This window comes from Ranitomeya imitator, chromosome 1 (genome assembly GCF_032444005.1).
Source record: "Ranitomeya imitator isolate aRanImi1 chromosome 1, aRanImi1.pri, whole genome shotgun sequence".
NCBI lineage: Eukaryota > Metazoa > Chordata > Amphibia > Anura > Dendrobatidae > Ranitomeya > Ranitomeya imitator.
In genome coordinates this window covers 1146050319-1146078306 of record NC_091282.1, presented here as the reverse complement: position 1 = coordinate 1146078306, position 27988 = coordinate 1146050319, and the positions used below count along the sequence as shown (strand labels likewise).

At 44.5% G+C, this 27988-nt stretch overlaps 1 protein-coding gene across 3 annotated transcripts; it reads left to right on the top strand.

Annotated features, from left to right (window-relative positions):
• The first annotated feature begins 705 nt into the window (after positions 1 to 705).
• LOC138657084 (toll-like receptor 1) lies at positions 706 to 26742 on the top strand. Of its 3 annotated transcripts, none has more exons than XM_069744609.1 (2): positions 706 to 870; positions 24098 to 26742. In XM_069744609.1, exon 2 carries the CDS (start codon positions 24125 to 24127, stop codon positions 26474 to 26476), a length of 2352 nt encoding a protein of 783 aa, XP_069600710.1. In that variant the 5' UTR covers positions 706 to 870; positions 24098 to 24124; the 3' UTR covers positions 26477 to 26742. The 3 variants fall into 3 exon arrangements, with proteins under 3 accessions (XP_069600710.1, XP_069600711.1, XP_069600712.1); XM_069744610.1 differs by having other exon boundaries at positions 706 to 876; XM_069744611.1 differs by lacking the exon at positions 706 to 870 and adding an exon at positions 12761 to 12960.
• Positions 26743 to 27988: the final 1246 nt, after the last annotated feature.

Sequence of the window (27988 nt, the reverse complement as noted above, 5' to 3'; positions counted from 1 at the left end):
CCTGAACTGTGGCCTGTTAGCACCAGTGAACCAGGTAAAGACTGCAACCCTGTGTCTCCCATTATTTACTGGCAACACACCATTCCTGCCATACACCTTGGGAGCCCTGGGGTCCCTGCTTCACCTGTGGGAAGAATCACCATCTTGCTGCCACAACATCACCCCAGAGGACCCCTTTAAGCAGCATCGGTCCCTATTGACCAAGAACCACAGGTGGCGTCACGAAAAAAGACTTCCACAATTCCCTTAAAAGACCTTTCCCCTTTAATTGAGTCCCAGGGCCACAGACCGGGTCGTAGCCACCGTGACATCCTCTTTAAGTGCAACCGGACCCAGTACCGAGTATCCCCATTGCCCTGGTGGGCGACTGAGAATCAGCTGCATTCACTGTAAACTGTAAATTACAATCAAAATAATCTGTACAAGTTTCTTTAACTTCAAAAAAATCACGGACACTTTAAATTTTTTTTTACGGACAGGTCAAAAAAGTGCTCTACTTTTACGGACTGTCCTGGAATATCTGGACGGTTGGCAACCCTGGCACAGAGTTGTAGTATCGCAGCTTCTGGAGCACTGCAGGCTATTGACCTCTGCGCTGGGTAATAAGTTATAGAAGTAAGCTCATCTAATAACACGATGAATCACAGTAAGGCAGGGAGGGATTTGCTTTTCAGGGAGGAAGAACTGAGCTGTTGAAGAGGAAACACACAATGAGGAAAAAGGCAAATAATCCACACAGCAAATCACAGCAACGCAAGTAATGCAGCAGCAGAAACCGAAACTACAATTTGGGCTCTGTCTCCTCGCAAAGACCCTGGAGTTCCAAGATTTAACCATGTGAGAATAACCAAAGGAAACCTCATCACTCAGGTACAGGTGGGCACACGTGACATAACTAGTAGATAGAACTTTTCTTTCTTTTGTGATGACCAGTAAAATTCCTGGATTTTCAGGCAGCCGTAGGATTGTGTTAGGAGGTTTCCAGCACTAACTTTATGTAGTTTGTCAGGTGCTGGAAATTTTAGATTTTCTTATTTTATGTTAGAGTTTTCATTTTTTATGTTATTTTATGTTTATGTTCCCAATTAACTAGATTTTTCATATTAAAGAGTTTGACCAGAACTTTTTTTTATTGATGGCCTATCCACCAAAATCTGATCAGTAGGTCAACACCCGGCACCGCCACCAATCAGTCGTTACTGGAGGCGGCCGGAAGTTCTTGGATGCATCTCATATTACTATAGTGGCCATGATCTCTCCTATTGATTTGAATTGGGATGGATCTGTAGCACCACAGCCACTATAGAAATGACAAAGCTGCTGTGCTCTGGCAACGTCTGAAAAGTTCTGGTTGGCAGCTTATCAGCAGGGATGCGGGATTTTGCACCCCCTAAAAAATCAGATATTGATGGCCTATTCTAAGAATAGGTCATCAATAAAAAAAGTGGAGGCCAACCCCTTTAAGTTGCTTTTTCATAAGAAGATAAACTATAAAAACTGAGCTGATTCTTTCTTTACGGAAATCAAACTTATCGTAACTCTACAGTTGTGCAGAATGGAAAGAGGCAGCTTTTCCGCTGTTCTACACTTTACAGAAGTCAGTGCCCTCAGCGCACATCACCTCTCAGGTATAACAGGATGGACTTGGCTGTCATTAACCAGTAATGGGTTAAGACATTTATTGTCAGCCCAAGAGGTTGCATCTGGAGAGTCAGTGGTGGATGCTGGTGGTGAACTTACACCTAATAGAGGCAGGAGATGGCTCCTGTATAGGGATCGGTAGAATACCTGTTGGCTATCAGAGATTTCAGTGAGGTCTGGTGGCCTTCAAGCTTTGAGACATTGCCTGAAGATGAAGTCATGATCTATAATGGACCATGCGGAGTAGACGGTATGAGAGGTGGCCTTGCTGGTTACAAACAGTAAGTCACCAGCTAGGCCGCCCAGCCAACTGGGTTCGTGGTGTTTGATAAATCTGGAGCCTCTCTAGACTCTCTCTAGACTGTCTCATTCTACGTTTACACCCCCTATCAGTTGGCTCACTGTGTGCCAAAAATTTGCACCAAAACTTTCAAACTGCAGCTCTTTTCAACATTGGCCATGTGTCCTTGTTAGACAAGGGGCCAAAAGTATGTAATGCACATAATAAATAGTGTGTAAGTCATAAAAGGCTGATTATTTTTTTTTAAAAATTAAACAAGAATTCAGAAGCATTTAGCTTGATAAATATGTTCCAATGCATGTCAGTGTTTTACAGAACTACTTGAATTGTCCACAAACTAAATTGCCTGCATTTAGCAATCTCTAGAGTTAGGAGCTCTGCGAGGTAGTCATGGGCGAGCTACGGTCCCCACTCACTCCGACATGGTACAGACAGGGTATGTGTCAGTCCTGGTGTGCTGTTGAGTATGTGGTGCTTCCCACTTACTTCTGGCCTGCAGGCCTCTTCCGAGTCCAGGAATCCCTCTTCTGGAACCAGGGCAGCAAACAATCCAGGAGACACGTGGTTAATAAAAGCCAAACTTTTACTTAGAGAATAGCAGTCTGTACAGCATTTATAAGCATGTTTAAAGCAGGCATGTCAAACACGCGTCCCGCGGGCCGCATGCGGCCCTTTACAGGCATATCTGCGGCCCGCACAAAAGTCTCAAACTTCGTCTCTAAACACAAAGTTTGAGACTTTTGTGCGGGCCACAGATGCTCAAAACTTCATGATCAGCACTTTTGGCTCTTCATTCATTGGCCGATATCCCTGCATATGACCTGCTTACGTGATCAGCAGCCGACCAACTAGCTCCGTGTCAATCCATGACGTGTGTACTTTGGTCGGCTGCTGATCACGTAAGCAGGTCATATGCAGGGATATGGGCCAATGAATGACGACTCGGAAGTGCTGATCGTGAGTTTTGTACATCTGCGGCTCGCGTGGCTGCTGATCACCGTCCTAAGTCAGGAAGGCTGAGAGTGACTGTGACCGAGGAAGAAGGGACCCACTGCCGCACAGGCAAAGTCCAAGTAAGTGAGTGGCCCTCCTGTATGTAACGGTACAATTAACCCCTTCCCGACCTTTGACGCCACGTAGGCGTCATGAAAGTCGGTGCCAATCCGACCTTTGACGCCTATGTGGCGTCATGGAAAGATCGCGTCCCTGCAGATCGGGTGAAAGGGTTAACTCCAATTTCACCCGATCTGCAGGGACAGGGGGAGTGGTAGTACAGCCCAGGGGGGGGCTTCACACCCCCCCCCCCCGTGGCTACAATCGCTCTGATTGGCTGTTGAAAGTGAAACTGCCAATCAGAGCGATTTGTAATATTTCACCTATTATAACTGGTGAAATATTACAATCCAGCCATGGCCGATGCTTCAATATCATCGGCCATGGCTGGAAACACTGATGTGCCCCCCCACCCCACCGATCGCCCCCCCAAGCGACTGATCAGTCCTGCACACTGCCCCGCTCCCCTCCATCCTGTGCTCCGCTCCCCCTGTGCTCTTGTCCGCTCCCCCCTGCACTCCGATCCAACCCCCCTACTCCCCCCCATCCCATCATACTTACCGATCCTCCCGGGGTCCATCCGTCTTCTCCATGGGCTTCCAAAATGGCGGGCGCATGAACAGTGCGCCCGCCGAATCTGTCGGCCGGCAGATTCGTTCCAAAGTGCATTTTGATCACTGAGATATAACCTATCACAGTGATCAAAATAAAAAAAATTGTAAATGACCCCCCCCCCCTTTGTCACCCCCATAGATAGGGACAAAAATAAAATAAAGAATTTTTTTTTTTTCACTAAGGTTGGGGTTAGAACTAGGGTTAGGGTTAGGGTTAGGCTGATATACCAACATTTGTTAGCACAAAGAGGTGTCAAGCCTCAGGACAAAACACTAATGATTGAAAAAAATGATAGCAAATAAATGTATAGTTTTTAATTGCTGTATTTTTGTTAAATATATTAGTTGCTGTTGCGCACTGCAAATATATGTTGTTACATATTACTACTTCATATCTTGTTTTCATTGACTGCTGTTAAAATACGTGTGTGACATTAGCTGCTGTGTGCAGCCCTCGCAACAACCTCTTGTTACTCATGTGGCCCTCAGGGTACCCTGAGTTTGACATGCCTGGTTTAAAGGATAAGGCCCAACAGGTTGTTATCTTTCCCACAGGTACCGGATACAACTGGTTCTCGGGATAGGTGGCATATCTCCATTCTGACTTTCCTAGCCCTTGAGGATCTTCCGCACCTCTAGCAGCATTTCTGGATTGCAATACTTTCCACCTCATGTAGTCTGAGTCCATCCTTTCATGTAGCTTCACAAGCTGAGTGTGCCCCTGAACCCCGATGTCCATCTCAAGGTTGCCCTTGGCCATTAGACAGAATCACGTGGAAAGTATTTATGGCAATCTGCTGTTCCGAATGTTGAGCTCACATCGTCCCTAGCAGCCCACTATTCCTGCCGCATATGCACTCCTGCCCTCCCATTAACTGACTTGTCACTTTTTGGATTTGCCACTAACACTCACTCCCCCCTCCCAAACTGTGCTGGCTGTTAACCCTCAACTAACTCTATGCCTGTTGTGTTACTAGGCAAACTTCACCTGCATTCTAGACAGTGGCATCTTGTGACCGTTAATTATTACTGCAGCCCACAGGGGAATTACAATTGTTATAACACCACAGTAGCACTGATGTCCTCAGGGGGAACATGGCCGCTGGTCCATCTCCTTGCAGATCTTTGATGGGTTGTCCACCTTTGGACCTTTAGCCTCTGTATTGCACAGGTCTCTTGTTGGTTGCAGAATGAGTTAACTGAGAATCAGTCAGTGAGCTCACTCTGATAGGAGAGTTTGCAGATCTTTTATCTGTCTTTTTGTGAACTTAAATTGGCTAAGTTATGGCCCCAGACCACATCAAAGTTGAATGTGTAGGGAGACAAAGGAGCCTGTGAAAGCCAATAAGGTGCAACATTTTTAATGAAATCCAATTGGAACAATGTTTTTTAGCCCAAAGCACCTACATTTAGGTATTAAAAAAGTCTTTTAAGAAATAATGGAGGCTGCAGTCAGAGAGAATCTTATTTAAAGAAGACGTTTCACCTCCCCTGACACATCCATTTTAGTACATAATCCCATATAAGATGGCAATACTGGGGCATCTCTTCTTAAAACCCATCAATTTGCTGTTCTTCTGATGTTCCAAACTAGAAATTACTGATTAAATGGACAACTTGATGTTACCAGTTGCGGGGTGTCTCTGCACACTCTCACATTGTCCAATCAGTTTTGACAGTGTAGGTACACACGTCTTTCGTAGGGGAAATGGCAGTACCTAGTTGTCACATTATTAATACATTTCTAGGAATAACAGCTTTAAAGGGGTTGTCGGGTCTGAGTGACTGCAGACTTAAGGTACCGTCACATTTAGCGACGCTGCAGCGATCTAGACAACGATGCAGATCGCTACAGCGTCGCTGTGTGGTCGCTGGAGAGCTGTCACACAGACAGCTCTCCAGCGACCAACTATGCGAAGTCCCGGGTAACCAGGGTAAACATTGGGTTACTAAGCGCAGGGCCACGCTTAGTAACCCGATGTTTACCCTGGTTACCAGTGTAAATGTAAAAAAAAAGCAAACACTACATACTTACATTCCGGTGTCTGTCGCGTCCCTCGCCGTCACCTTCCCAGCACTGTCTAAGCGCCAGCCGTAAAGCAGAGCGGTGATGTCACCGCTGTGCTTTACGGCCAGCTGGCACTGACAGTGCAGGGAAGCAGAACGCCGGGGGACACGACAGACACCGGAATGTAAGTATGTAGTGTTTGCTTTTTTTTACATTTACACTGGTAACCAGGGTAAACATCGGGTTACTAAGCGCAGCCCTGCGCTCAGTAACCCGATGTTTACCCTGGTTACCAGTGAAGACATTGCTGAATCGGCGTCACACACGCCGATTCAGCGATGTCTGCGGGAGATCCAGCGATGAAATAAAGTTCTGGCCTTTCTGCTCCGACCAGCGATGTCACAGCAGGATCCAGATCGCTGCTGCATGTCAAACACAACGATATCGCTAGCCAGGACGCTGCAACGTCACGGATCGCTAGCGATATCGTTGTTAAGTCGCTCAGTGTGAAGGTACCTTTATGAATCCCCCAGTGCACAAGCTGCAGGAATTTGCCAGTTTCAGACTCAGGACCAGAGGATATGTTTGAGTTACAGTATATATACCCCCGTCCAGTAGGTGTGGCCTCTCTCCATACACTTGTATAGAGCAGAGGCTGCCCCGTCTAGTGATGCAGCTGGCCAGTGGGCGTGTACAAATAGAGGGTGTGGCCTTGCTCCATACAAGTGTATGAAGAGCGAGACCCCACCCACTGGGCATGCTTATGTATAACTCATACATTTCCTACGGTCCCGGGTTGGAAGCCAACAAATCCCCGCAGCACACAGTGCACACACTGGGGGGATTCATAAGTCTACAGTCACACAGAGTGAATGCAGACTTTTTTGGTTTGGACCAGACAACCCCTTTAAGTAATGAAAAATGATGCTCCTAAACTTTGTTCGGCATGGGAAATGCAACAATGTACTTCCAAATTATTCAAATTATTTGGCACATTCTTTTTAACCTCAAATAGGCATAGTATTACTGTATGTTCCCTGAAGTCTTTGTGCTCTCTAGATAATAAAATTCACCCCTAGAAAACACTAATGCCCTGTGCTAGTGCCCTCCACATTTTATCCCTAAAAAGTAATGATACCACATATGAAATTTTGATGGTCTCAGTGCTCTGAGTGCCCCAATAACAATAATGTTTAAGTGCCCACTTAACATTTAATAATGTCCCCTAAGTAGCCTCCATGTACAGCTTGACTATACATAGTATGGTGGGCCCACAGCTTTCCTATACACAGTATAATGCCCCTACAGCTTCCCTATAGACAATATCATGATCCCACAGCTTCCCTATACACAGTATAATGCCCCCACAGCTCCCCTATACACAATATGATTCCACGGCTCCCTTATAAACAGTATGATGATTCCACAGCTCCCCTCTACACAGTATGATGTTCCACAGCTCCCCTCTACACAGTATGATGAGCCCACAGCTTTTCTATACACAGTATAATGCCCCTACAGCTCCCCTATACACAATGTGATGATTCCACAGCTCCCCTATACACAGTATGATGTCACCACTGCTCCCCTATACACAGTGTGATGTCACCACTGCTCCCCTATACACAGTGTGATGTCACCACTGCTCCCCTACACATAGTATGATTATTCCACAGCTCCCCTATAAACAGTATGATGTCCCAACTGCTCCCCTGTACACAGTATGACGTCCCCACTGCTCCCCTATACACAGTATGATGAGCCCACAGCTTTTCTATACACAGTATAATGCCCCCACAGCTCCCCTATACACAATATGATGATCCCACAGCTTCCCTATACACAGTATAATGCCCCCACAGCTCCCCTATACAAAACACAGTATAATAGTTAATAGTGTTCTGACACCGTGCGTCGCCTGCACTGAGAGTCACGATGCCTGGAGGAAATTAATTTCATTCCTCACTGCAGCCTAGGGGGTGGCACCGATACGGTTTCAGTCACAGCAGCTGTAACTGCGCCTCTTACGGTATGTGCACACGTTGAGGATAACATTGCGGACTTTTCCGTTTGGATTCTGCAAAATCCGCAGGTAAAAACACCCTGCGTTTTACCTGCGGATTCCCAGTGGATTTAGTGCAGATTTCGCCTGCGTTTTTACACCTGCGGAATTGATATGCTGCGAAAAATACAACACGTTTTGGCGCTGTATTTTCCGCAGTATGTGCACTGCGGATTTTGTCTTCCATAGGTTTACATGGTACTGTAAGCCTGATGGAAATCCGCTTCGGATCCACAACGTGTGCACAAAGCCTTAAAGCGCCACTCCAGCGGTGAAATAAAAAAAAATGCTGCAGTGATGCTTTAAATGTGATGCAGCTCATGGCATAGGCTACGTTCAGACTAGCGTTGTGCTAGTGTGCGTCGGGTTAGCGTCGGGCGACGCAGCGGCGACGCACGCGTCATGCGCCCCTATGTTTAACATGGGGGACGCATGCGTTTTTGTTTGCTGCGTTGTGCGACGCATGCGTCTTTTTTGCCGCAAGCGTCGGACCAAGAAAACGCAACAAGTTGCATTTTTCTTGCGTCCGATTTTCGGCAAAAAACGACGCACGCGTCGCAAAACGCAGCATTTTTGCGTGCGTTTTGGCGCGTTTTTGCGTGCGTCGTGCGTTGCGTCGCCGACGCAGCGGCGCACAACGCTAGTCTGAACGTAGCCTTACCCAGCTGGTAAGTATAATATGCCCCCTACCTCCCCATCCCAGAGAACAACTATTACATGTGATGGAGTGCATATAGTCTCTTAACAAAACCATATAATAATCAGCCCCCCAGTGTTGTTGCCCGTCACCCACCTCAGACCTCACAATACCCTTATCTTCTCACATTCACCCCCCCAGTGCTCTGCCCCCCTCCCCCACCTAAGCCCCCACAACACCCCCATCCTCTCACATTTACCCCCCAGTGACTATGACATGCCTATCAATTTAATGCATTTTATCCCCACTTACCAATGACGTTTGCAGCAGGACCAGGAAGTATCTGAGTGAAATGCAGGTGGGCACACTAGGACCCCGCGTGCCTGCCCTGAGCCAGTCCCAGCGTGTACGGGAAGAAACCTGCAGCCTGGGAGAAGCTCCTGAGGTCGGTCAGCACAATACAGTGCAGGAGGAAGATTTGCCTATGGCCACTGTCCGACCAGCGTGCAGAATCTCCATCAGACAGGGAAGCAGGCATTTTACTGCTCTCCTCCTGTGCTGTATTGTGCCTCATCACGGAAGTGGCAGTGCCGGCTCCCAGTGGGCCCCTTCATATGACAGGGCTCGGGGCAAAGGCCCCCTCTGCCCCCCAGTAGCTCCGTTACTGTGCAGCAGGCTGCGTTATGTCTGAGTCTCAGTTCGGCCCGACACATAATAATATAATAATAATAATTTTTATTTATATAGCGCCAACATATTCCGCAGCGCTTTACAAATTATAGACGGGAATTGTACAGACAATAGACACATGAACATAATCCTTCTGTATTCAATAAGTAAGTACATCTGTGCTTTTTTTCGTATTAAAAATGCAAATAAAACTTGTTGGGGAAAAACCTTGGGATATTCCCTGCAGCAAGCATGTGAACTGTTTAATCTCTTTCCAGGCAATTGAAAGCTCTATATCAGAAACACGGGAAACATGGAGCTCTGATCAAAGTAATGAATAATCAGGAAATTAATAATTATTAACTCCGAGCATCTGCTAGGGAATTATGTAGACAAGACAAGAAAGTCTTCTTACTCTACAGCTAAGTAAAGTTATAACCACACAAGTGCCAAACCATGTAAAATATAAGTTACACCATTAACACAAAAAGCAAAATAAAAATGCACCACAAACACACCTAAATACACAGTCAGGAACACCAATAAAAACACCAACATTCTGAATAATATTGTCATACACTGACCATATAGTGAATATTTCCTACTTCTTCACATACATGAGTATTATCATTCTGCAGTCTATGTAGGAAAATATAGAGTGTTGTTCACTTTTATTTTTCGCCCATTCTTTCATTATTCCTTTTCCTGAAAGTTAGTTCCATAATCTTGGAGAAGTTCAGGTAGTTTTTTTGTTGACGCGTTTCAAGTTCAGACCAAACCTGAAAACAATAAAAAAGTAACTGAATTTCTAAAAGTTTGATATGTCTGTACAGCTATCATTTATTGTCGTACATTCAGAAGAAGAAGCTATTCCTTCTGTCGGAGTGACTGCAGCAGCTAATTCCAACACATTATTTCTAGGATTTATGCCAGCCACAAACTCGTCAGGTGAGCACTTCTTCACACCCTATTTCAATGTTCCTTAGGCTGTGTGCACACGTTGCGGATTTGATTGCGGATACTCAGCGTTTTTTGCTGCGCGGAATTGCATTAAATCCGCAGTGTAGTGCACAACCAATGTAAGTCTATGGGAACCGCAGACTTGATGTGCACATGCTGCGGAAAAATCTGCACCGAAACGCAGCTTTTTTTTTCCGCAGCATGTCACTTCTTTTGTGCGGAACTGCAGCTTTTCTGCACCCATAGACTTGCATTGAGTCGGGCACATCCACAGCAAAACTGCAGATCTAAAAAAGATCTACAGTTTTGCTGCGGATGTGGGTGCGAGAAAAGCTGCGGCCCAGGAGGAGGGAAGTGTGTGGGCGGAGTGTGGGCAATGACTGTGTGCATATATGTGTGTGTGGGCGGGGTCTGCAGGCTGTCCGAGGGTCTGCCGGTGCATCTGCAGGCTGTACGAGGCTGTGTGGTGCTGTCCGAGGCTTTGCAGCACTGTCTGGGGGTGTGTGGTGCTGTCTGGGGCTTTGTGGGGCTGTGCGGTGCTGTCCAGGGTTGTGTGGCGCTGTCTGGGGGGTGCGGCGCTGTCCGGGGATCTGCGGGGCTGTGCAGGGGGGTCTTTGGGGGGTTGTGTATGTGTGTGCGTGTGTGTACAGGCATCATCTGATGGGACTACAAGTCCCATCTGGCTATGCCTGCTACAGTTACAGTGATTGACACATTAGCCAATGATGGGACAGTAGTAGTCCCATCATCCGGCTAATGTGTTAAATGTAAAAAACAACAAAAACACATATACAGTACATACAACATACAGTACATACAAAATATAACAGTACATACAGCATATAACAGTACATACAACATGCAACATATAACAACAGTACATACAACTTACAACAGTACATGCAACATACAACATACAGTACATACAACATACAACAGAACATACAACATACAACTAGAGATGAGCGGTGTTCGAGTCGAACTGTTCGCCAATTTAAAATTCGAGCTGTTTTGGGCGGTGTTCGAGTCGTTCGACGAACTCGAACAATTTGCTTAAAATTCGGCTGTTCGAGTCTCTGTTCGATAACTGTTCGTTCACCAAAAGCCTAACTTGATTTGCACATTAAAACTGTTTATTATTGTTAATAGACTGTTTCAGTGTATAGTGGGCGGGGGATAGATCTGTGCTGAAATAATGCCGATCTCCATTTTTTATTCTTTCCCGCATTTAGGCTACGTTCACATTTGCGTTGTGCGCCGCTGCGTCGGTGACGCAACGCACAGCGCAAATAAAAACACACCAAAACGCACGCAAAAACGCTGCGTTTTGCGACACATGCGTCCTTTTTTGCCGAAATTTGGACGCAAGAAAAATGCAACTTGTTGCGTTTTCTGCGCCCGACGCTTGCGGCAAAAAAAACACATGTGTCGCACAACGCAGCACAACGCATGTCCATGCGTCCCCCATGTTAAATATAGGGGCGCATTGACGCATGCGTCGCCGCTGCGTCGCCCGACGCAAACACGCAAAACGCTAATGTGAACGTAGCCTTACAGTGGGACAGTGCAGTCCCTCAGCCTATCAGCAGTGCACACACACAGCAATGTGCATGTGATGCACACATGCAAGGGCACATGTGTCATTGGCTGTGTATGTCACATGTCCTTGCCCTATAAGAACCAGCCAATTTCCCCGTCACCACCATTTCCTCACTGCTGCAGCTTAGTGTTAGACGGCACCGCTGCTGTGGGCGCTATACAGTCTAAGAGTCTTTTTTGCGAGCGAATTTTCTGAGAGATAGGTTTAGGGAGTCGGGAGTCGGGACTAGTTGTAATATCAGCCCTTTTCCGGGTAGGTTACATAAGTTCATATCACTTTTTGCCAGGCAGGTCTGTGCCAGTGCTGTGCAAGTGTTTCTCACAGCATTTGGTGTAATCTAGCTCAGCCAATCCTTTTGGGCTAGTAGCATTGTCTGGTAGTCATCTGAGTTGCCTACCTGTGAAGCTAGCTACACCGCCTGTATATCTAAATTTTTACTGCATCTAACCCAGTAAATCGTTTTGGGCCTAGGAGCAGTGTCTGCACGTCAGTGGAGTAGCCCACCTGTGAAGCTAGCTGATAATGTTTGTCCTTCGTTTTCGAAGATGACCGTGACTTCAAGGTTAGAAGAGAATTAGTAGTTATGGGTCCGGAGGTGGCTGATGAGTCCAATCCGGGCCCTGAAGGTTCGCCCACATACTTGACATAAGGAAGCAGATGTGGTCAGTACACCAGATTCTACTTGTGCCTTGTGTACAGCGCTTTCTCTTTTCGTCAAAGATTTTCCTATCTTCAGCTGCACGTGCTCCTGAGGTGATCCTGACCCGCCAACCTGGACGATCCAGGGCAAGCTCTTCCCATTCATTGGTGTTGACTTCCAGGTTTTTGAGAGACACCTTAAGGCAGTCTTTATAGCGCTTCTTCTGCCCCCCAACTGCTCGCTTTCCTTAGCACAGTTCTTCATACAGCAGTTGTTTCGGTAGTCGGCTGTCAGGCATTCTGACCACATGTCCAGCCCACCTGGCTTAGACTTTCAGTAGGAGAGTGTAAACGCTGCAGAGCCCAGTTTGTTCCAGAATTGCCGTGTCCGGGACATTGTCTTGCCACCTGATGTGGAGGAGTCTGCGGAGGCAACTCATTGTAAGGATTCCGGACTTTCCTGGTGTCTGTTTGCCCTGATCCAAGATGGAGTCTTAGATCTCGCCCTGTCACGGAACTTCCTGTCTGTCCTGACTATTTAAGTCCGGGTCTTCTGTTCACCTGTGCTTGAGTATTTTGTGCTGCTGGCTCCTGAGCATCTGCCTGTTTGCTGGCTAACTCCCTGCTTCTGCTGCTCTCTATTCGGTGGTCTGCTTCACCCCATTCAGCTACCTCTCGCCTCTGGAACTGCTGCGACTTGAAGCACACCAGTGGAAGGATTTCCTTTGTGTACAAAACTTTTCCCAGTGTTGTGCCTCTTTGCACAACCACACCAGGTGAGCAAGATTCAAGCTGTGCTTTTCTCTCCAAGAAAGATGTACTCATCTACTATGCTTAGATAGCGCTCTCCCTCTTTCTCCCCTCGTCCTCTCTTTTCCAGGATGTCATTCACATGACGCACCATCTGTGAACAGTTGGACTCCTACTAACAAGTACTGTGCACATGTGTAAGTTTGCTGGACTTCATCATTTAAATACTGTGTGCATTTGCACTATAACTTTATTGGACTTCCTCGTTCAAGTGTCTTATTTGCTTCCACATTATTTCCTTGCTGGACTGGTTCACAGTAGCGGTCGCGCTCCGCTTCTCAGTTTGCTGTGATTTTCTATATAGAGCTGAGGACCTCGTTACTATTGCAGGAATATCTGTACCATGTTTTGTTCGCTATTCTGTTTACTGTGATTCTCTATATAGAGCTGAGGACCTTGTTACAATTGCAGAAATATCTGTTAGTTCTGTTTACATTTCTGTTTTTGAGTAGATACATCTTTTGTTGCAACTTTGCTCTCAGACTGGCTTTATCCCATGCTATCAGATTCCGTAGTACCCATATAATTATTACACTCATGTGGAACTGATTAAGCTGTTTAGCATGCCGGCTGTACACTGTCCAGGTCTCGCTAGCATAGAGAAGTGTGGTGAGGACCACCGCGCAGTAGACCTTCAGCTTGGTGGTAAGGCTAAGTCCCCTTCGTTCCCAGACGTTCTTGCGCAGTCTCCCGAAGGCGGCACTGGCTTTGGCGATTCTGTTATTAACCTCAGCGTCTATGGTTACTTCACGGGAAAGTGTGCTGCCTAAGTAGGTGAAGTTATCGACTGTTTTGAGGTTTTGCTCCTTCACCATGATACGTTGCTCCTTGTACAGTTTTCCAGGAACCGGTTGATACATGACTTCGGTTTTTCTAATGTTGATCTCAAGACCAAAACTGTCGCAAGCTTGCGAAAAACAGTCCATTTCATGCTGCATCTGCTGTTCCGTGCTAGCATTAAGTGCACAGTCATCAGCAAATAATAATTCACGGATAACAGTCTCATGCACTTTCATAACTGCCTTCAGGCGTTTTGGGTTGAATAGCTTGCCATCAGTCCTGTACCTAACCTGGATTCCATCTTCACAGTTGTTAAAGACATCACTTAACATTGCAGAGAACAGCATACTGAACAGGGTTGGAGCAAGCACACAGCCTTGTTTTACGCCGTTTGTTACTGGGAAAGCCTCAGATACGTCTCCATCGTTCAGAATCTTCACCATCATGCCATCATGGAACTGCCGGATGACTGAGATGAACTTGCTCGGGCAGCCGAATTTTGCCATGATCTTCTACAGGCTATCTCTACTGGCTGTGTCGAAAGCCTTGTTCAAATCAACAAAAGTTACATAAAGGTCACGGTGTTGCTCTTGGCACTTTTCCTGAAGTTGACGTGCTGAAAAGACCATATCTACTGTTCCACACTTAGCACGGAAACCACACTGGCTTTCGGGTAATAGTCCTTGCTCAAGGTGATGTAAAAGGCGGTTGAGCAAGAGACGAGCCAATATCTTGCCTGCAGTGGACAGAAGGGAGATGCCTCGATGGTTGTCACAAGATTGGCGATTACCTTTCTTCTTGTATATGTGGATTATGCTGGCATCTTTCATCTGTTGTGGAACTTGTTCCTTTGTCCACATATATTGGAATAGTTTGGTCACCGCTTGCATCAGAACAGGGCCGCCAGCTTTATATACCTCAGCAGGTATAGCATCATTTCCGGGTGCTTTTCCACAAGAAAGTTGTTTTACTGCTTTCCTGACTTCATCTCCACTTGGAAGAACATCAAGCTCCTTGTTGATTTCTACCTGGGGCAGGCGAGCAATAGCCTCATCATTGATATTGGCAGGGCGATTAAGTATATTATTAAAGTGCTCAGCCCATCGTTCCAGAATTTGTTTATTTTTTGTCAGCAGCTTAGTTCCATCTGCGTTAAGCAGAGATGAAGAGCTTGATGACTGGGGTCCATATACAGCTTTGAGCGCATCGTAGAAGCGTTTCTGGTCATGGGTATCTGCATAGCCCTGAATTTCGTCGGCCTTCTTGCTAAACCAGATATTCTGCATCTCGCGTAGCTTGATTTGTACCTTTCTTTTTATGTTGGTAAAGGCACCTTTCTTAGCTAAAGACGCGGGGTCATTTTGGTACACCTTATACCGCTGATGTTTCTCTTCCAGGAGTGTCTTTATTTCTTCGTCGTTTTCATCGAACCAGTCTTGATTATTTCTGGTTGCTGATCCGAGATGCTCCAGAGCAGTATTATAAACAGCATCTCTCAGAATTGTCCACTGTTCCCCAATGCCAATCTCCTCTGCCTTTAGTATATTTAACAGTCTGCCATCAAAGTCATTGGCAAATTCCCTAGCAATTCTTTTATTTTGCAGCTTATAGATATTCAGCCTCTTTGTCGTTTTCTGCCCTTGGGGTTTCCTCACAGGCAAGATGCGGAGCCTGCACTTAGACACAATGAGGCGATGGTCAGTCCAGCAGTCTGCACCGCACATGGCCCTCGTCACTCTAAAGTCCATCTCATCCCTTTTCCTGGCAATGATGTAATCAATGAGATGCCAATGCCTCGAACGTGGGTGCATCCATGATGTCTTCTTGCTTGTGGGTAAGCAGAATAAAGTGTTGGTGATGACAAGGTCATGTGTGGCACACATCTTGAGGAGCAGCAGGCCATTACTGTTACACTTGCCAGTGCCGTGTCTCCCAATGACCCCTTCCCAGTTTTGATGGTCTGTTCTCACTCTGGCATTAAAGTCTCCAAGTATAATGAGCTTGTCTGCCTGTGGGATTACTGAAATAAGTGTGTCAAGTTCATTGTAGAACTTATCTTTAATGTCATCCAGATTAGTCATCGTGGGAGCATAGGCACTGATCAGAGTTGCGTGTTTCTTGTTTGTAAGTGGCAGCTGAAATGTCATCAGATGGTCGTTGATGCCCTCCGGAAGCCAGGTAAGTTTACGAGCAAGATGAGTTTTGATAGCAAATCCCACGCCTGCTTCTCGTTTTTCAGTGCTGCCTCGACCACTCCAGAAGAATGTATATCCACCACTATGCTCTGTCAATTGACCCTTGTCTGCCAGGCCTGTTTCGCTGAGAGCTGCTATATCAACCTTGTAACGAGCTAGCTCCCGAGCAACCAATGCCGTTCTTCTCTCTGGTCTGTCTGCCTTGGTATTATCCAGCAGAGTTCTCACATTCCATGTCCCAAGGTTGAATACCATCATTTTCATTTTCTTTATTGTGTGTCGACCGCTGTATGGGAAACCCGCCAGCTGCGGTAGGCTGGCCAGGTGAAATGAAGCAGACTATGTTTGAGGCACCTTTTCTAGCCCCGTCCTCGATTGAGGTGAGCAGAGTGATCCTTGAACAGGACTGCTCAGACACCCAGGAGGCTGCCGAACTTCACTGCTGCTTCGGTCCAGTGGAGAGCGACCATATGGCCTGGGCCGCCTGCGTGCAGGTTCGTGACTACAGCTTCCAGTGACTCCACACCTGCTGCTTTGCCACTCTCCCATCGCCACAGGACTTTGGATACGCAGTGGTTGAAGTTGTGACTTGCGCTTGACTTGGATTAAAGTGAGGAAGAGTTGCACAGTCGTCAACCTCACTCTCTCGCCGGTACCTATTGAGCCCCAGTGGCAAGAACTAGGCGAGACAACTGGAGATAGGTCAGGGTGCAGTGGATGGCCAGCAGTGTCCTATATGTGCCTCGCTGTGCCCTCTCAGCACTCCACCACGCTGTGCTGGAAATCGCTTGTCTGTCCATTGAATCTTGGTTTCTTCTGCACAGTCTGCCATATCCAGTCTTCACATGCAAGGGTAGGCAAACCCTTAAAAATCACTGTAGGTCTCAAAGAAACCCAACAGCTACCCTCACCTGGTTTGGCCCGCCTGCCGAGGCGGTGTTCCGGGGTGTACCCGCTGCCGCATGCTAGCAGCTACTTGGAGGTACAGGTGAGAGTTGTGTTGTGAATTCTGTGGCTGAGTTCACTTCTGTGGTCACAAGTGGTATTGCAGTCTCTGGGCTTCCTCCCTCAGGTGTTTTGGTGAGCTCGTTGGCTGCCTTGCTATTTAGCTCCACCTGAGTCTGTCTTCCTTGCTCCTTGTCAATGTTCCAGTGTTGGATCTGAGCTACTGCATCTTTCCTTGGGCCTGCTGCTCTGCTAGATAAGTGCTTCTAGTTTGTTTTCTGTTTTTTCTGTCCAGCTTGCTATTAACTTTTGCTGGAAGCTCTGAGAAGCAAAGGGGTGCACCGCCGTGCTGTTAGTTCGGCACGGTGGGTCTTTTTGCCCCTTTGCGTGGTTTTCGTTTTAGGGTTTTTTGTAGACTGCATAGTTCTCTTTGCTATCCTCGCTCTGTCTAGAATATCGGGCCTCACTTTGCTGAATCTATTTCATTCCTACGTTTGTCTTTTCATCTTGCTCACAGTCATTATATGTGGGGGGCTGCCTATTCCTTTGGGGTATTTCTCTGAGGTAAGTCAGGCTTGTATTTCTATCTTCAGGCTAGTCAGCTCCTCAGGCAGTGCCGAGTTGCATAGGTAGTGATAGGCGCAATCCACTGCTGCTTATAGTTGTGTGAGGATAGATCAGGTACTGCAGTCTACAGAGATTCCACGTCTCAGAGCTCGTCCTATTGTTTTTGGTTATTGCCAGATCTCTGTATGTGCGCTGATTACTGCACGCTGTGTTGCCTGATTGCCAGTCATAACAGTACAAGGAGCCTCCCAATGATTCCCAATAGAGGGAAAAAAGAAATCCTGACATCATTTTTTTTTCTTAGCTCTGTCTTCAGTCTTTTTTTCCCCCTAGACATTAGAGTGCTTCAGGACACAGCTGTGGACATGGATATTCAGGCTCTGTGCTCCTCAATGGATAATCTCGTTGTAAATGTACAAAAGATTCAAGATACTATTGATCAGAAATCGATGCTAGAACCAAGAATTCCGATTCCTGATTTGTTTTTTGGTGACAGAACTAAGTTCCTGAGCTTCAGAAATAATTGTAAGCTATTTTTGGCCTTGAAACCTCATTCTTCTGGTAATCCTATTCAACAGGTTTTGATTATTATTTCTTTTTTGCGCGGCGACCCACAGGACTGGGCGTTTTCTCTTGCACCAGGAGATTCTGCATTGAGTAATGTTGATGCATTTTTCCAGGCGCTGGGATTGCTTTACGATGAGCCTAATTCAGTGGATCAGGCTGAGAAAAATCTGCTGGCTTTATGCCAGGGTCAGGATGATGTAGAAGTATATTGTCAGAAATTTAGGAAGTGGTCAGTACTCACTCTGTGGAATGAATCTGCACTAGCGGCTTTGTTCAGAAAGGGTCTCTCTGAAGCTCTTAAGGATGTAATGGTGGGATTTCCTATGCCTGCTGGTTTGAATGAGTCTATGTCCTTGGCCATTCAGATCGGTCGTCGCTTGCGCGAGCGTAAATCTGTGCACCATCTGGCGGTATTGTCTGAGAGTAAACCTGAGCCTATGCAGTGCGACAGGACTATGACTAAAGTAGAACGGCAAGAACACAGACGTCTGAACAGACTGTGTTTCTATTGTGGTGATTCTACTCATGCTATTTCTAATTGTTCTAAACGCACTAGGCGGTTCGATAGCTCTGCCGTTATTGGTACTGTACAGTCCAAATTCCTTTTGTCCATTACCTTAATGTGCTCTTTGTCATCGTATTCTGTCATGGCGTTTGTGGATTCAGGCGCTGCCCTGAATCTGATGGATTTGGATTATGCTAAACGTTGTGGATTTTTCTTGGAGCCTTTGTGGTGTCCTATTCCGTTGAGAGGAATTGATGCTACACCTTTGGCCAAGAATAAGCCTCAGTACTGGGCCCAGCTGACCATGTGCATGGCTCCTGCACATCAGGAAGTTATTCGCTTTCTGGTACTGCATAATTTGCATGATGTGGTCGTGTTGGGGTTGCCATGGCTACAAACCCATAATCCAGTATTGGATTGGAACTCTATGTCGGTAACCAGCTGGGGTTGTCAGGGAGTACATGGTGATGTTCCATTTTTGTCTATTTCGTCATCCATTCCTTCTGACATCCCAGAGTTCTTGTCGGACTTTCAGGATGTATTTGAAGAGTCCAAGTCTGATGCCCTACCTCCGCATAGGAATTGTGATTGTGCTATCGATTTGATTCCTGGTAGTAAATTCCCTAAGGGTCGTTTATTTAATTTGTCCGTACCTGAACACACCGCTATGCGCAGTTATGTGAAGGAGTCCCTGGAGAAGGGACATATTCGCCCATCGTCGTCACCATTGGGAGCAGGGTTCTTTTTTGTAGCCAAGAAGGATGGTTCGCTAAGACCGTGTATTGATTACCGCCTTCTTAATAAGATCACTGTTAAGTTTCAGTATCCCTTGCCATTGATTTCTGACTTGTTTGCTCGGATTAAGGGGGCTAGTTGGTTCACTAAGATAGATCTTCGTGGTGCGTATAATCTGGTGAGAATCAGGCAGGGAGATGAATGGAAAACGGCATTTAATACGCCCGAGGGTCATTTTGAGTATCTGGTGATGCCGTTCGGACTTGCCAATGCTCCATCTGTTTTTCAGTCTTTTATGCATGACATTTTCCGTGAGTATCTGGATAAATTCTTGATTGTTTACTTGGATGACATTTTGATCTTCTCAGATGATTGGGAGTCTCATGTGAAGCAAGTCAGAATGGTTTTCCAGGTACTGCGTGCTAATTCCTTGTTCGTGAAGGGATCAAAGTGTCTCTTCGGTGTGCAGAAAGTTTCATTTTTGGGGTTCATCTTTTCCCCTTCTACTATCGAGATGGATCCGGTTAAGGTTCAGGCCATCCAGGATTGGACTCAGCCGACATCTCTAAAAAGTCTGCAGAAATTCCTGGGCTTTGCTAATTTTTATCGTCGCTTCATCTGTAATTTTTCTAGCATTGCCAGACCATTGACCGATTTGACCAAGAAGGGTGCTGATTTGGTTAATTGGTCTTCTGCTGCCGTGGAAGCTTTTCAGGAGTTGAAGCGTCGTTTTTGCTGTGCCCCTGTGTTGTGTCAACCTGATGTTTCTCTTCCGTTCCAGGTCGAGGTTGATGCTTCTGAGATTGGTGCAGGGGCGGTTTTGTCACAGAGAGGTTCTGGTTGCTCAGTGTTCAAACCATGTGCTTTCTTTTCCAGGAAATTTTCTGCTGCTGAGCGTAATTATGATGTGGGCAACCGAGAGTTGCTGGCCATGAAGTGGGCATTCGAGGAGTGGCGTCATTGGCTTGAGGGTGCTAAGCATCGCGTGGTGGTTTTGACTGATCATAAGAACCTTACTTATCTTGAGTCTGCCAAGCGCTTGAATCCTAGACAGGCCCGTTGGTCGTTATTTTTTGCTCGTTTTGATTTTGTGATTTCATACCTTCCGGGCTCTAAAAATGTGAAGGCGGATGCTCTGTCTAGGAGTTTTGTGCCCGACTCTCCGGGGTTATCTGAGCCGGCGAGTATCCTCAAGGAAGGAGTCATTGTGTCTGCCATCTCCCCTGATTTGCGGAGAGTGTTGCAGAAATTTCAGGCTAATAAACCTGATCGTTGTCCGGCCGAGAAACTGTTCGTCCCTGATAGGTGGACTAGTAAAGTTATCTCTGAACTTCATTGTTCGGTGCTGGCCGGTCATCCAGGAATCTTTGGTACCAGGGAGTTGGTTGCTAGATCCTTCTGGTGGCCATCTCTGTCACGGGATGTGCGTGCTTTTGTGCAGTCCTGTGGAATTTGTGCTAGGGCTAAGCCCTGCTGTTCACGTGCCAGTGGGTTGCTTTTGCCCTTGCCGGTCCCGAAGAGGCCTTGGACACATATTTCGATGGATTTCATTTCTGACCTTCCCGTTTCTCAAAAAATGTCGGTCATTTGGGTGGTCTGTGATCGCTTTTCTAAAATGGTCCATCTGGTGCCCTTGGTTAAATTGCCTTCCTCCTCTGATTTGGTGCCTTTGTTCTTCCAGCATGTGGTTCGTTTACATGGCATTCCTGAGAATATTGTTTCTGACAGAGGTTCCCAGTTTGTCTCGAGGTTCTGGCGAGCCTTTTGTGGCAGGATGGGCATTGACCTATCTTTCTCCTCGGCCTTCCATCCTCAGACTAATGGCCAGACCGAACGAACCAATCAGACCTTGGAAACATATCTGAGATGTTTTGTTTCCGCTGACCAGGATGATTGGGTGTCATTTTTGCCGTTGGCTGAGTTCGCCCTTAATAATCGGGCCAGCTCGGCTACCTTGGTCTCTCCATTTTTCTGCAATTCTGGGTTCCATCCTCGTTTCTCTTCAGGACAGGTTGAGTCTTCGGACTGTCCTGGTGTGGATTCTGTGGTGGACAGGTTGCAGCAGATCTGGACTCAGGTAGTGGACAATTTGACCTTGTCCCAGGAGAAGGCTCAGCTTTTCGCTAATCGCAGACGCCGTGTGGGACCCCGACTTCGTGTTGGGGATCTGGTTTGGTTATCTTCTCGTCATATTCCTATGAAGGTTTCCTCTCCTAAATTTAAACCTCGTTTTATTGGTCCGTATAGGATTTCTGAGATTCTCAATCCGGTGTCTTTTCGTCTGACCCTCCCAGACTCCTTTTCCATACATAATGTATTCTATAGGTCGTTGTTGAGGAGATACGTGGCACCTATGGTTCCATCTGTGGAGCCTCCTGCCCCTGTTTTGGTGGAGGGGGAATTGGAGTATATTGTGGAGAAGATTTTGGATTCTCGTGTCTCTAGACGGAAACTCCAGTATCTGGTCAAATGGAAGGGTTATGCTCAGGAAGATAATTCCTGGGTTTTTGCCTCTGATGTCCATGCCCCAGATCTTGTTCGTGCCTTTCATGTGGCTCATCCTGGTCGGCCTGGGGGTTCTGGTGAGGGTTCGGTGACCCCTCCTCAAGGGGGGGGTACTGTTGTGAATTCTGTGGCTGAGTTCACTTCTGTGGTCACAAGTGGTATTGCAGTCTCTGGGCTTCCTCCCTCAGGTGTTTTGGTGAGCTCGTTGGCTGCCTTGCTATTTAGCTCCACCTGAGTCTGTCTTCCTTGCTCCTTGTCAATGTTCCAGTGTTGGATCTGAGCTACTGCATCTTTCCTTGGGCCTGCTGCTCTGCTAGATAAGTGCTTCTAGTTTGTTTTCTGTTTTTTCTGTCCAGCTTGCTATTAACTTTTGCTGGAAGCTCTGAGAAGCAAAGGGGTGCACCGCCGTGCTGTTAGTTCGGCACGGTGGGTCTTTTTGCCCCTTTGCGTGGTTTTCGTTTTAGGGTTTTTTGTAGACTGCATAGTTCTCTTTGCTATCCTCGCTCTGTCTAGAATATCGGGCCTCACTTTGCTGAATCTATTTCATTCCTACGTTTGTCTTTTCATCTTGCTCACAGTCATTATATGTGGGGGGCTGCCTATTCCTTTGGGGTATTTCTCTGAGGTAAGTCAGGCTTGTATTTCTATCTTCAGGCTAGTCAGCTCCTCAGGCAGTGCCGAGTTGCATAGGTAGTGATAGGCGCAATCCACTGCTGCTTATAGTTGTGTGAGGATAGATCAGGTACTGCAGTCTACAGAGATTCCACGTCTCAGAGCTCGTCCTATTGTTTTTGGTTATTGCCAGATCTCTGTATGTGCGCTGATTACTGCACGCTGTGTTGCCTGATTGCCAGTCATAACAGAGTTGAGCATCAGATGAGGACCAAAGATGGAAGAGCTGTCCAAAAAGGACACGGCAAGCACTCCACCAGAGGTACTACCTCTATCTAGATGCCCCACATACCCTGGATAGATAGATAGATAGATAGATAGATAGATAGATAGATAGATAGATAGATAGATAGATAGATACATAGATACGGGATAGATAGAGGGAATGAGATAAATAGATATTTCTATTCATATATCTATCTATAGATATATCTATGGATAGATGTAAATAGATACTGTATATGGATAGTTAGATAGATATATGAATAGATATATCTATCTATCTCATTCCTTCTCTCTATCCCATATCAATCTATCTATCTATCCATCCCATTCCTTTTATCTATCTATAGATAGAAGGAATGAGATAGATAGATGATAGATAGAATAGATAGATAGATAGATAGATAGAAGGAATTAGATAGATAGATAGATAGATAGATAGATAGATGATAGATAGAATAGATAGATAGATAGGTAGATAGAAGGAATGAGATAGATAGATAGATAGATAGAATGAGAGATATAGATAGATGATAGAATAGATAGATAGAAGGAATGACATAGATAGAATGAGATAGATAGGATAGATGGTAGATAGAAGAGATAGATAGAAGGAATGAGATATATATATATATATATATATAGATGATAGTTAGATCTATAGATAAATAATATCTATCGGTCTATGTATATATCTTTCAATAGATCTATCTATCCATCTCAATCCTATCTATAGATCTATCTATATTTATATCTATTACCATTCTATATTTATATCTATCTAGCTAGCTATCTATCTATTTGTCTATCTGTGTGTGTAATGGAGTGTGGGTTGGACAAATGTAAAAAAGGAGGTTGGACAATAAATTACATCACAAATCTTTTTTTTTTTGGTTCAAATACATCTTTATTTAGCTTTCAAAAACGCATACAAAAACGGATAAAAAACAAATCAAAACGTGCAAAAAAACGCGCAAAAAATGCATTAAAAACGCCCCTGCGTTTTCTGCCAAGAGATGCAGATTCAGTGCAGAAAACTCCGCAGGCAAATCTGCAACGTGTGCACATACCCTTACAGTTATCCAGTGTGTGGTTCAGCTTTTGTTGTCTAATGATGAAGGTTCTCCTTAAGTAATTGACATTTTTTAGGTTCACCTCGTTTTATGGCAACATTAGTTCTATGGAGCTTTCATATTATATCCATTAAACAAATATATCAAACTTTAACTAAGCTTTGCAATAGATCATGATATATTAAATGTCAAAATAAAGTTTCTACATCCACACATTGGAAAGTAGAAACCTATTGATGGGTGTTCATGTAGTGCCACATCCAAGAAGAGGGAGAGGCAAATATTTCATGGAGTGAGGATCAACATATTTAATTATTTCTCCATTTTGGTTTTACAGATATTCACTGCGAAGAAAATCTTCATCATGTCAGATTCAAATCATAGATGGTTGCTGAAGTTTTTTCTGCTATATGCATTAGTGGTCAGTATCACTGGAGAACACGCTCAAAATCTGCCTGATAAACTTTCCTTCCTCGATACAAAGTTGGATTTAAGTCATCGCAATATAACTAGACTCCAACCACGTACATTTCAGCCATATCCTAACTTACAAATCTTGGATCTCTCTTATAATGCACTTGAAGACTTGGACTTCTCTGTGTTCCAACTTCAAACTGTTCTACAAAAGTTGGACATCTCACACAATAGGCTGCGGACTATGAATTGCAGCTCCGTACATCATATCAAAGGTATTACCCATCTAAACATGTCCTACAATTCCTTTGATACTACATTCCTATGCAATGAATTTGCCTCCTTAACGAAATTAACACATCTTGGATTGAGTGCAGGAAAGATAGAACGATCTGATTTCTTGAATATTGCACATCAAGAACTGCAAACTGTATTTTTGGGGTTTGAACATCTGCAGCAATATGAAGCTGGTAGCCTCCAAGCGTTACATACAGAAAAGTTACATGTGGTTTTACCGCAGACATTGACAGACTCTACTCATCTATTATACGATGACTTTAACATCTCTACAACGCTGGAAATTTCCAATATAATATGTGAGGAAACTTGTTCTGATACGGTTAAACAAATATATTCGGTGATCCAGAAATCCAAGGTGTCCAAGCTAATTCTCAGCGATATCACAATGCCTTGGTATCAAATGGCCCGAATTCTACAAATTTCCTGGAGTTCAACAGTTGAACATCTGTCCATCTGTAGGTTTACAATCATAAAAGAGTTTGAGTACGAGAAGTTTGATTTTTCAGCAGGTTCACTAAAGTCTTTATCGATTGAAAATGTTTTTCCACAAGTCTTTCTTTACGGTTCCGTGGAACATCCCATAAAAATATTATCAGAAATGTTTGTAGAGAACCTAACTTTATCTGCTGCAGAAATTTCATACTTTTATTGTCCTCCTTCACTTAGCATTTTCCATTCCCTGATATTAACCAATAACAAACTCACAGATGTGATTTTTGAAAAATGTCAGACTCTCTGTGATACTAAGCTCCTTAATTTACAAAATAATGTATTAGAAAGACTATCACGTATAACCTCAATGACCTCCACAATGAAATCTCTAAAGCATTTAGATGTCAGTGGTAATAGACTATATTCTGAATTCAATAACAATTGTGAATGGTCGCCAAGTCTCCTTGTTCTGAACCTTTCTAGAAACAAGCTTACAGATTCTGTCTTTAATTGTCTACCTATCTATCTCGAGGTACTTGATCTTTCCAACAATCAATTATCAAGTGTCGGCAAAGAGGTTCACCATTTAAAAGCTTTAAAGGAGCTACACTTATCATCAAACCAATTAAGCCACATACCTGACTGCAGTTACTTAAGTAAAAACGTAATATACCTGAGCCTTGATGAAAACTTAATCTATTCCCCATCCAAGGAACAACTTACAAAATGTCAAAATGTTAAGAAGATAGTTCTCGGAAAAAATAAATATCGATGTAATTGTGAATTACGAGAATTCATTAGCAGTGCAGAAATCTTACATGAAAATCTTGAAGGATGGCCTCAATCTTTTATATGTGAGCAGCCACAAGAACACAATGGAGTTATGCTTAAGAATTTCCACCCTTCTGAAATATCTTGTAATGTATTCATTTTAGTAGGCATCATTGTTGGCACCATGGCGGTCCTCCTGATCTTTATGTTTGTTCTCTGCAAATATTTTGACTTGCCTTGGTACATTAGAATGATTTTCCAATGGCTTCGAAGGAAGTACAGGATAAGAAATGTTTACAATGATGAAGCCATAATGAGCAAATGTTTTCATGCGTTCATCTCATACAGTCAAGAAGATTACGAATGGGTCAAAAAATTATTGCTTCCAAATCTTGAAAAAGGCGATAACTCCTTAAAAATCTGCCACCATGAAAGAGATTTTATTCCAGGAAAATCTATAATGGAAAATATCATCAACTGCATTGAAAAAAGTTTCAAGTCTATCTTCGTACTCTCTCCAAATTTCATTCAAAGTGAATGGTGCCATTATGAGCTGTATTTTGCCCAGCATTCATTATTTGGCAAGAATTCTGATAATTTAATTCTCGTTTTATTAGATCCAATACCTCAGTATCTTATTCCAAGCAAATATAGTAAATTAAAAGCTATCATGAAGCAAAGAACTTATATGGAGTGGCCAAAGGATAAACGCAAACATGGCCTATTTTGGGCGAATCTCAGAGAAGCCATCCAAACAAATATTGCTTTGGAGGAGGAAGAAATATTTGTGCTAAATTGACTATATTATGAGAAACCTGCAGTATTAGTACATACAGTGTTATACAAATTGGGGGGCAATAATGTAAGGAGTTGATTGCATATAGCTTTTAAGTGGTGATTAGTTGTGAAGTTTTGGCATCTTCAGGTTGTAAGTGGCAAGAAAACTTTATGTAAACGTAAAAATAAACCTTGCAAGAGTATGTCCATACCTGATACAGTATATATATATAAATAAATAAATATATATATATATATATATATACAGTGCCTTGCGAAAATATTCGGCCCCCTGGAACTTTTCAACCTTTTCCCACATATCATGCTTCAAACATAAAGATAACAAATGTAAATTTTTGGTAAAGATTCAGAATCAACAACGAGTGGAACACAATTGTGAAGTTGAACAAAATTAATTGGTTATTTTACATTTTTGTTGAAATTCAAAAACTGAAAACTGGTGCGTGCAATATTATTCAGCCCCTTTGCTTTCAATGCAGCAAACTCACTCCAGAAGTTCATTGTGGATCTCTGAATGATCCAATGTTGTCCTAAATGCCTAATGATGATAAATATAATCCACCTGTGTGTAATCAAGTCTCCGTATAAATGCACCTGCTCTGTGATAGTCTCATGGTTCTGTTTGAAGCACAGAGAGCATCTTGAAGACCAAGGAATACAACAGGCAGGTCCATGAAACCAGAAGTTTAAAGCAGGATTTGGATACAAAATGATTTCCAAAACTTTAAACATCCCAAGGAGCACTGTGCAAGCAATCATATTGAATTGGAAGGAGTATCATACCACAGCAAATCTACCAAGACCCGGCTGTCCCTCTAAACTTTCATCTCAAACAAGGAGAAGACTGATCAGAGATGCAGCCAAGAGGCCCATGATCACTCTGGATGAACTGCAGAGATCTACAGCTGAGGTGGGACAGTCTGTCCATAGGACAACAATCAGTCGTACACTGCACGAATCTGGCCTTTATGGAAAAGTGGCAAGAAGAAAGCCATTTCTCAAAGATATCCATAAAAAGTTTGTGCAACAAGCCACCTGGGAGACACACCAAACATGTGGAAGAAGGTGCTCTGGTCAGATGAAACCAAAATCCAACTTTTTGGCAACAATGCCAAACGATATGTTTGGCGTAAAGGCAACACAGCTCATTACCCTGAACACACCATCCCCACTGTCAAACATGGTTGTGGCAGCATCATGGTTTGTCCCTGCTTTTCTTCAGCAGGGACAGGGAAGATGGTTAAAATTGATGGGAAAATGGATGGAGCCAAATAAAGGACTATTCTTGAAGAAAACCTGTTGGAGTCTGCAAAAGACCTGAGACTGAGACGGAGATTTGTCTTCCAACAAGACAATGATCCCAAACATAAAGCAAAATCTACAATGGAATGGTTCACAAATAAGCGTATCCAGGTGTTAGAATGGCCAAGACAAAGTCCAGACCTCAATCCAATCGAGAATTTGTGGAAAGAGCTGAAAACTGCTGTTCACAAATTATCTCCATCAAACCTCA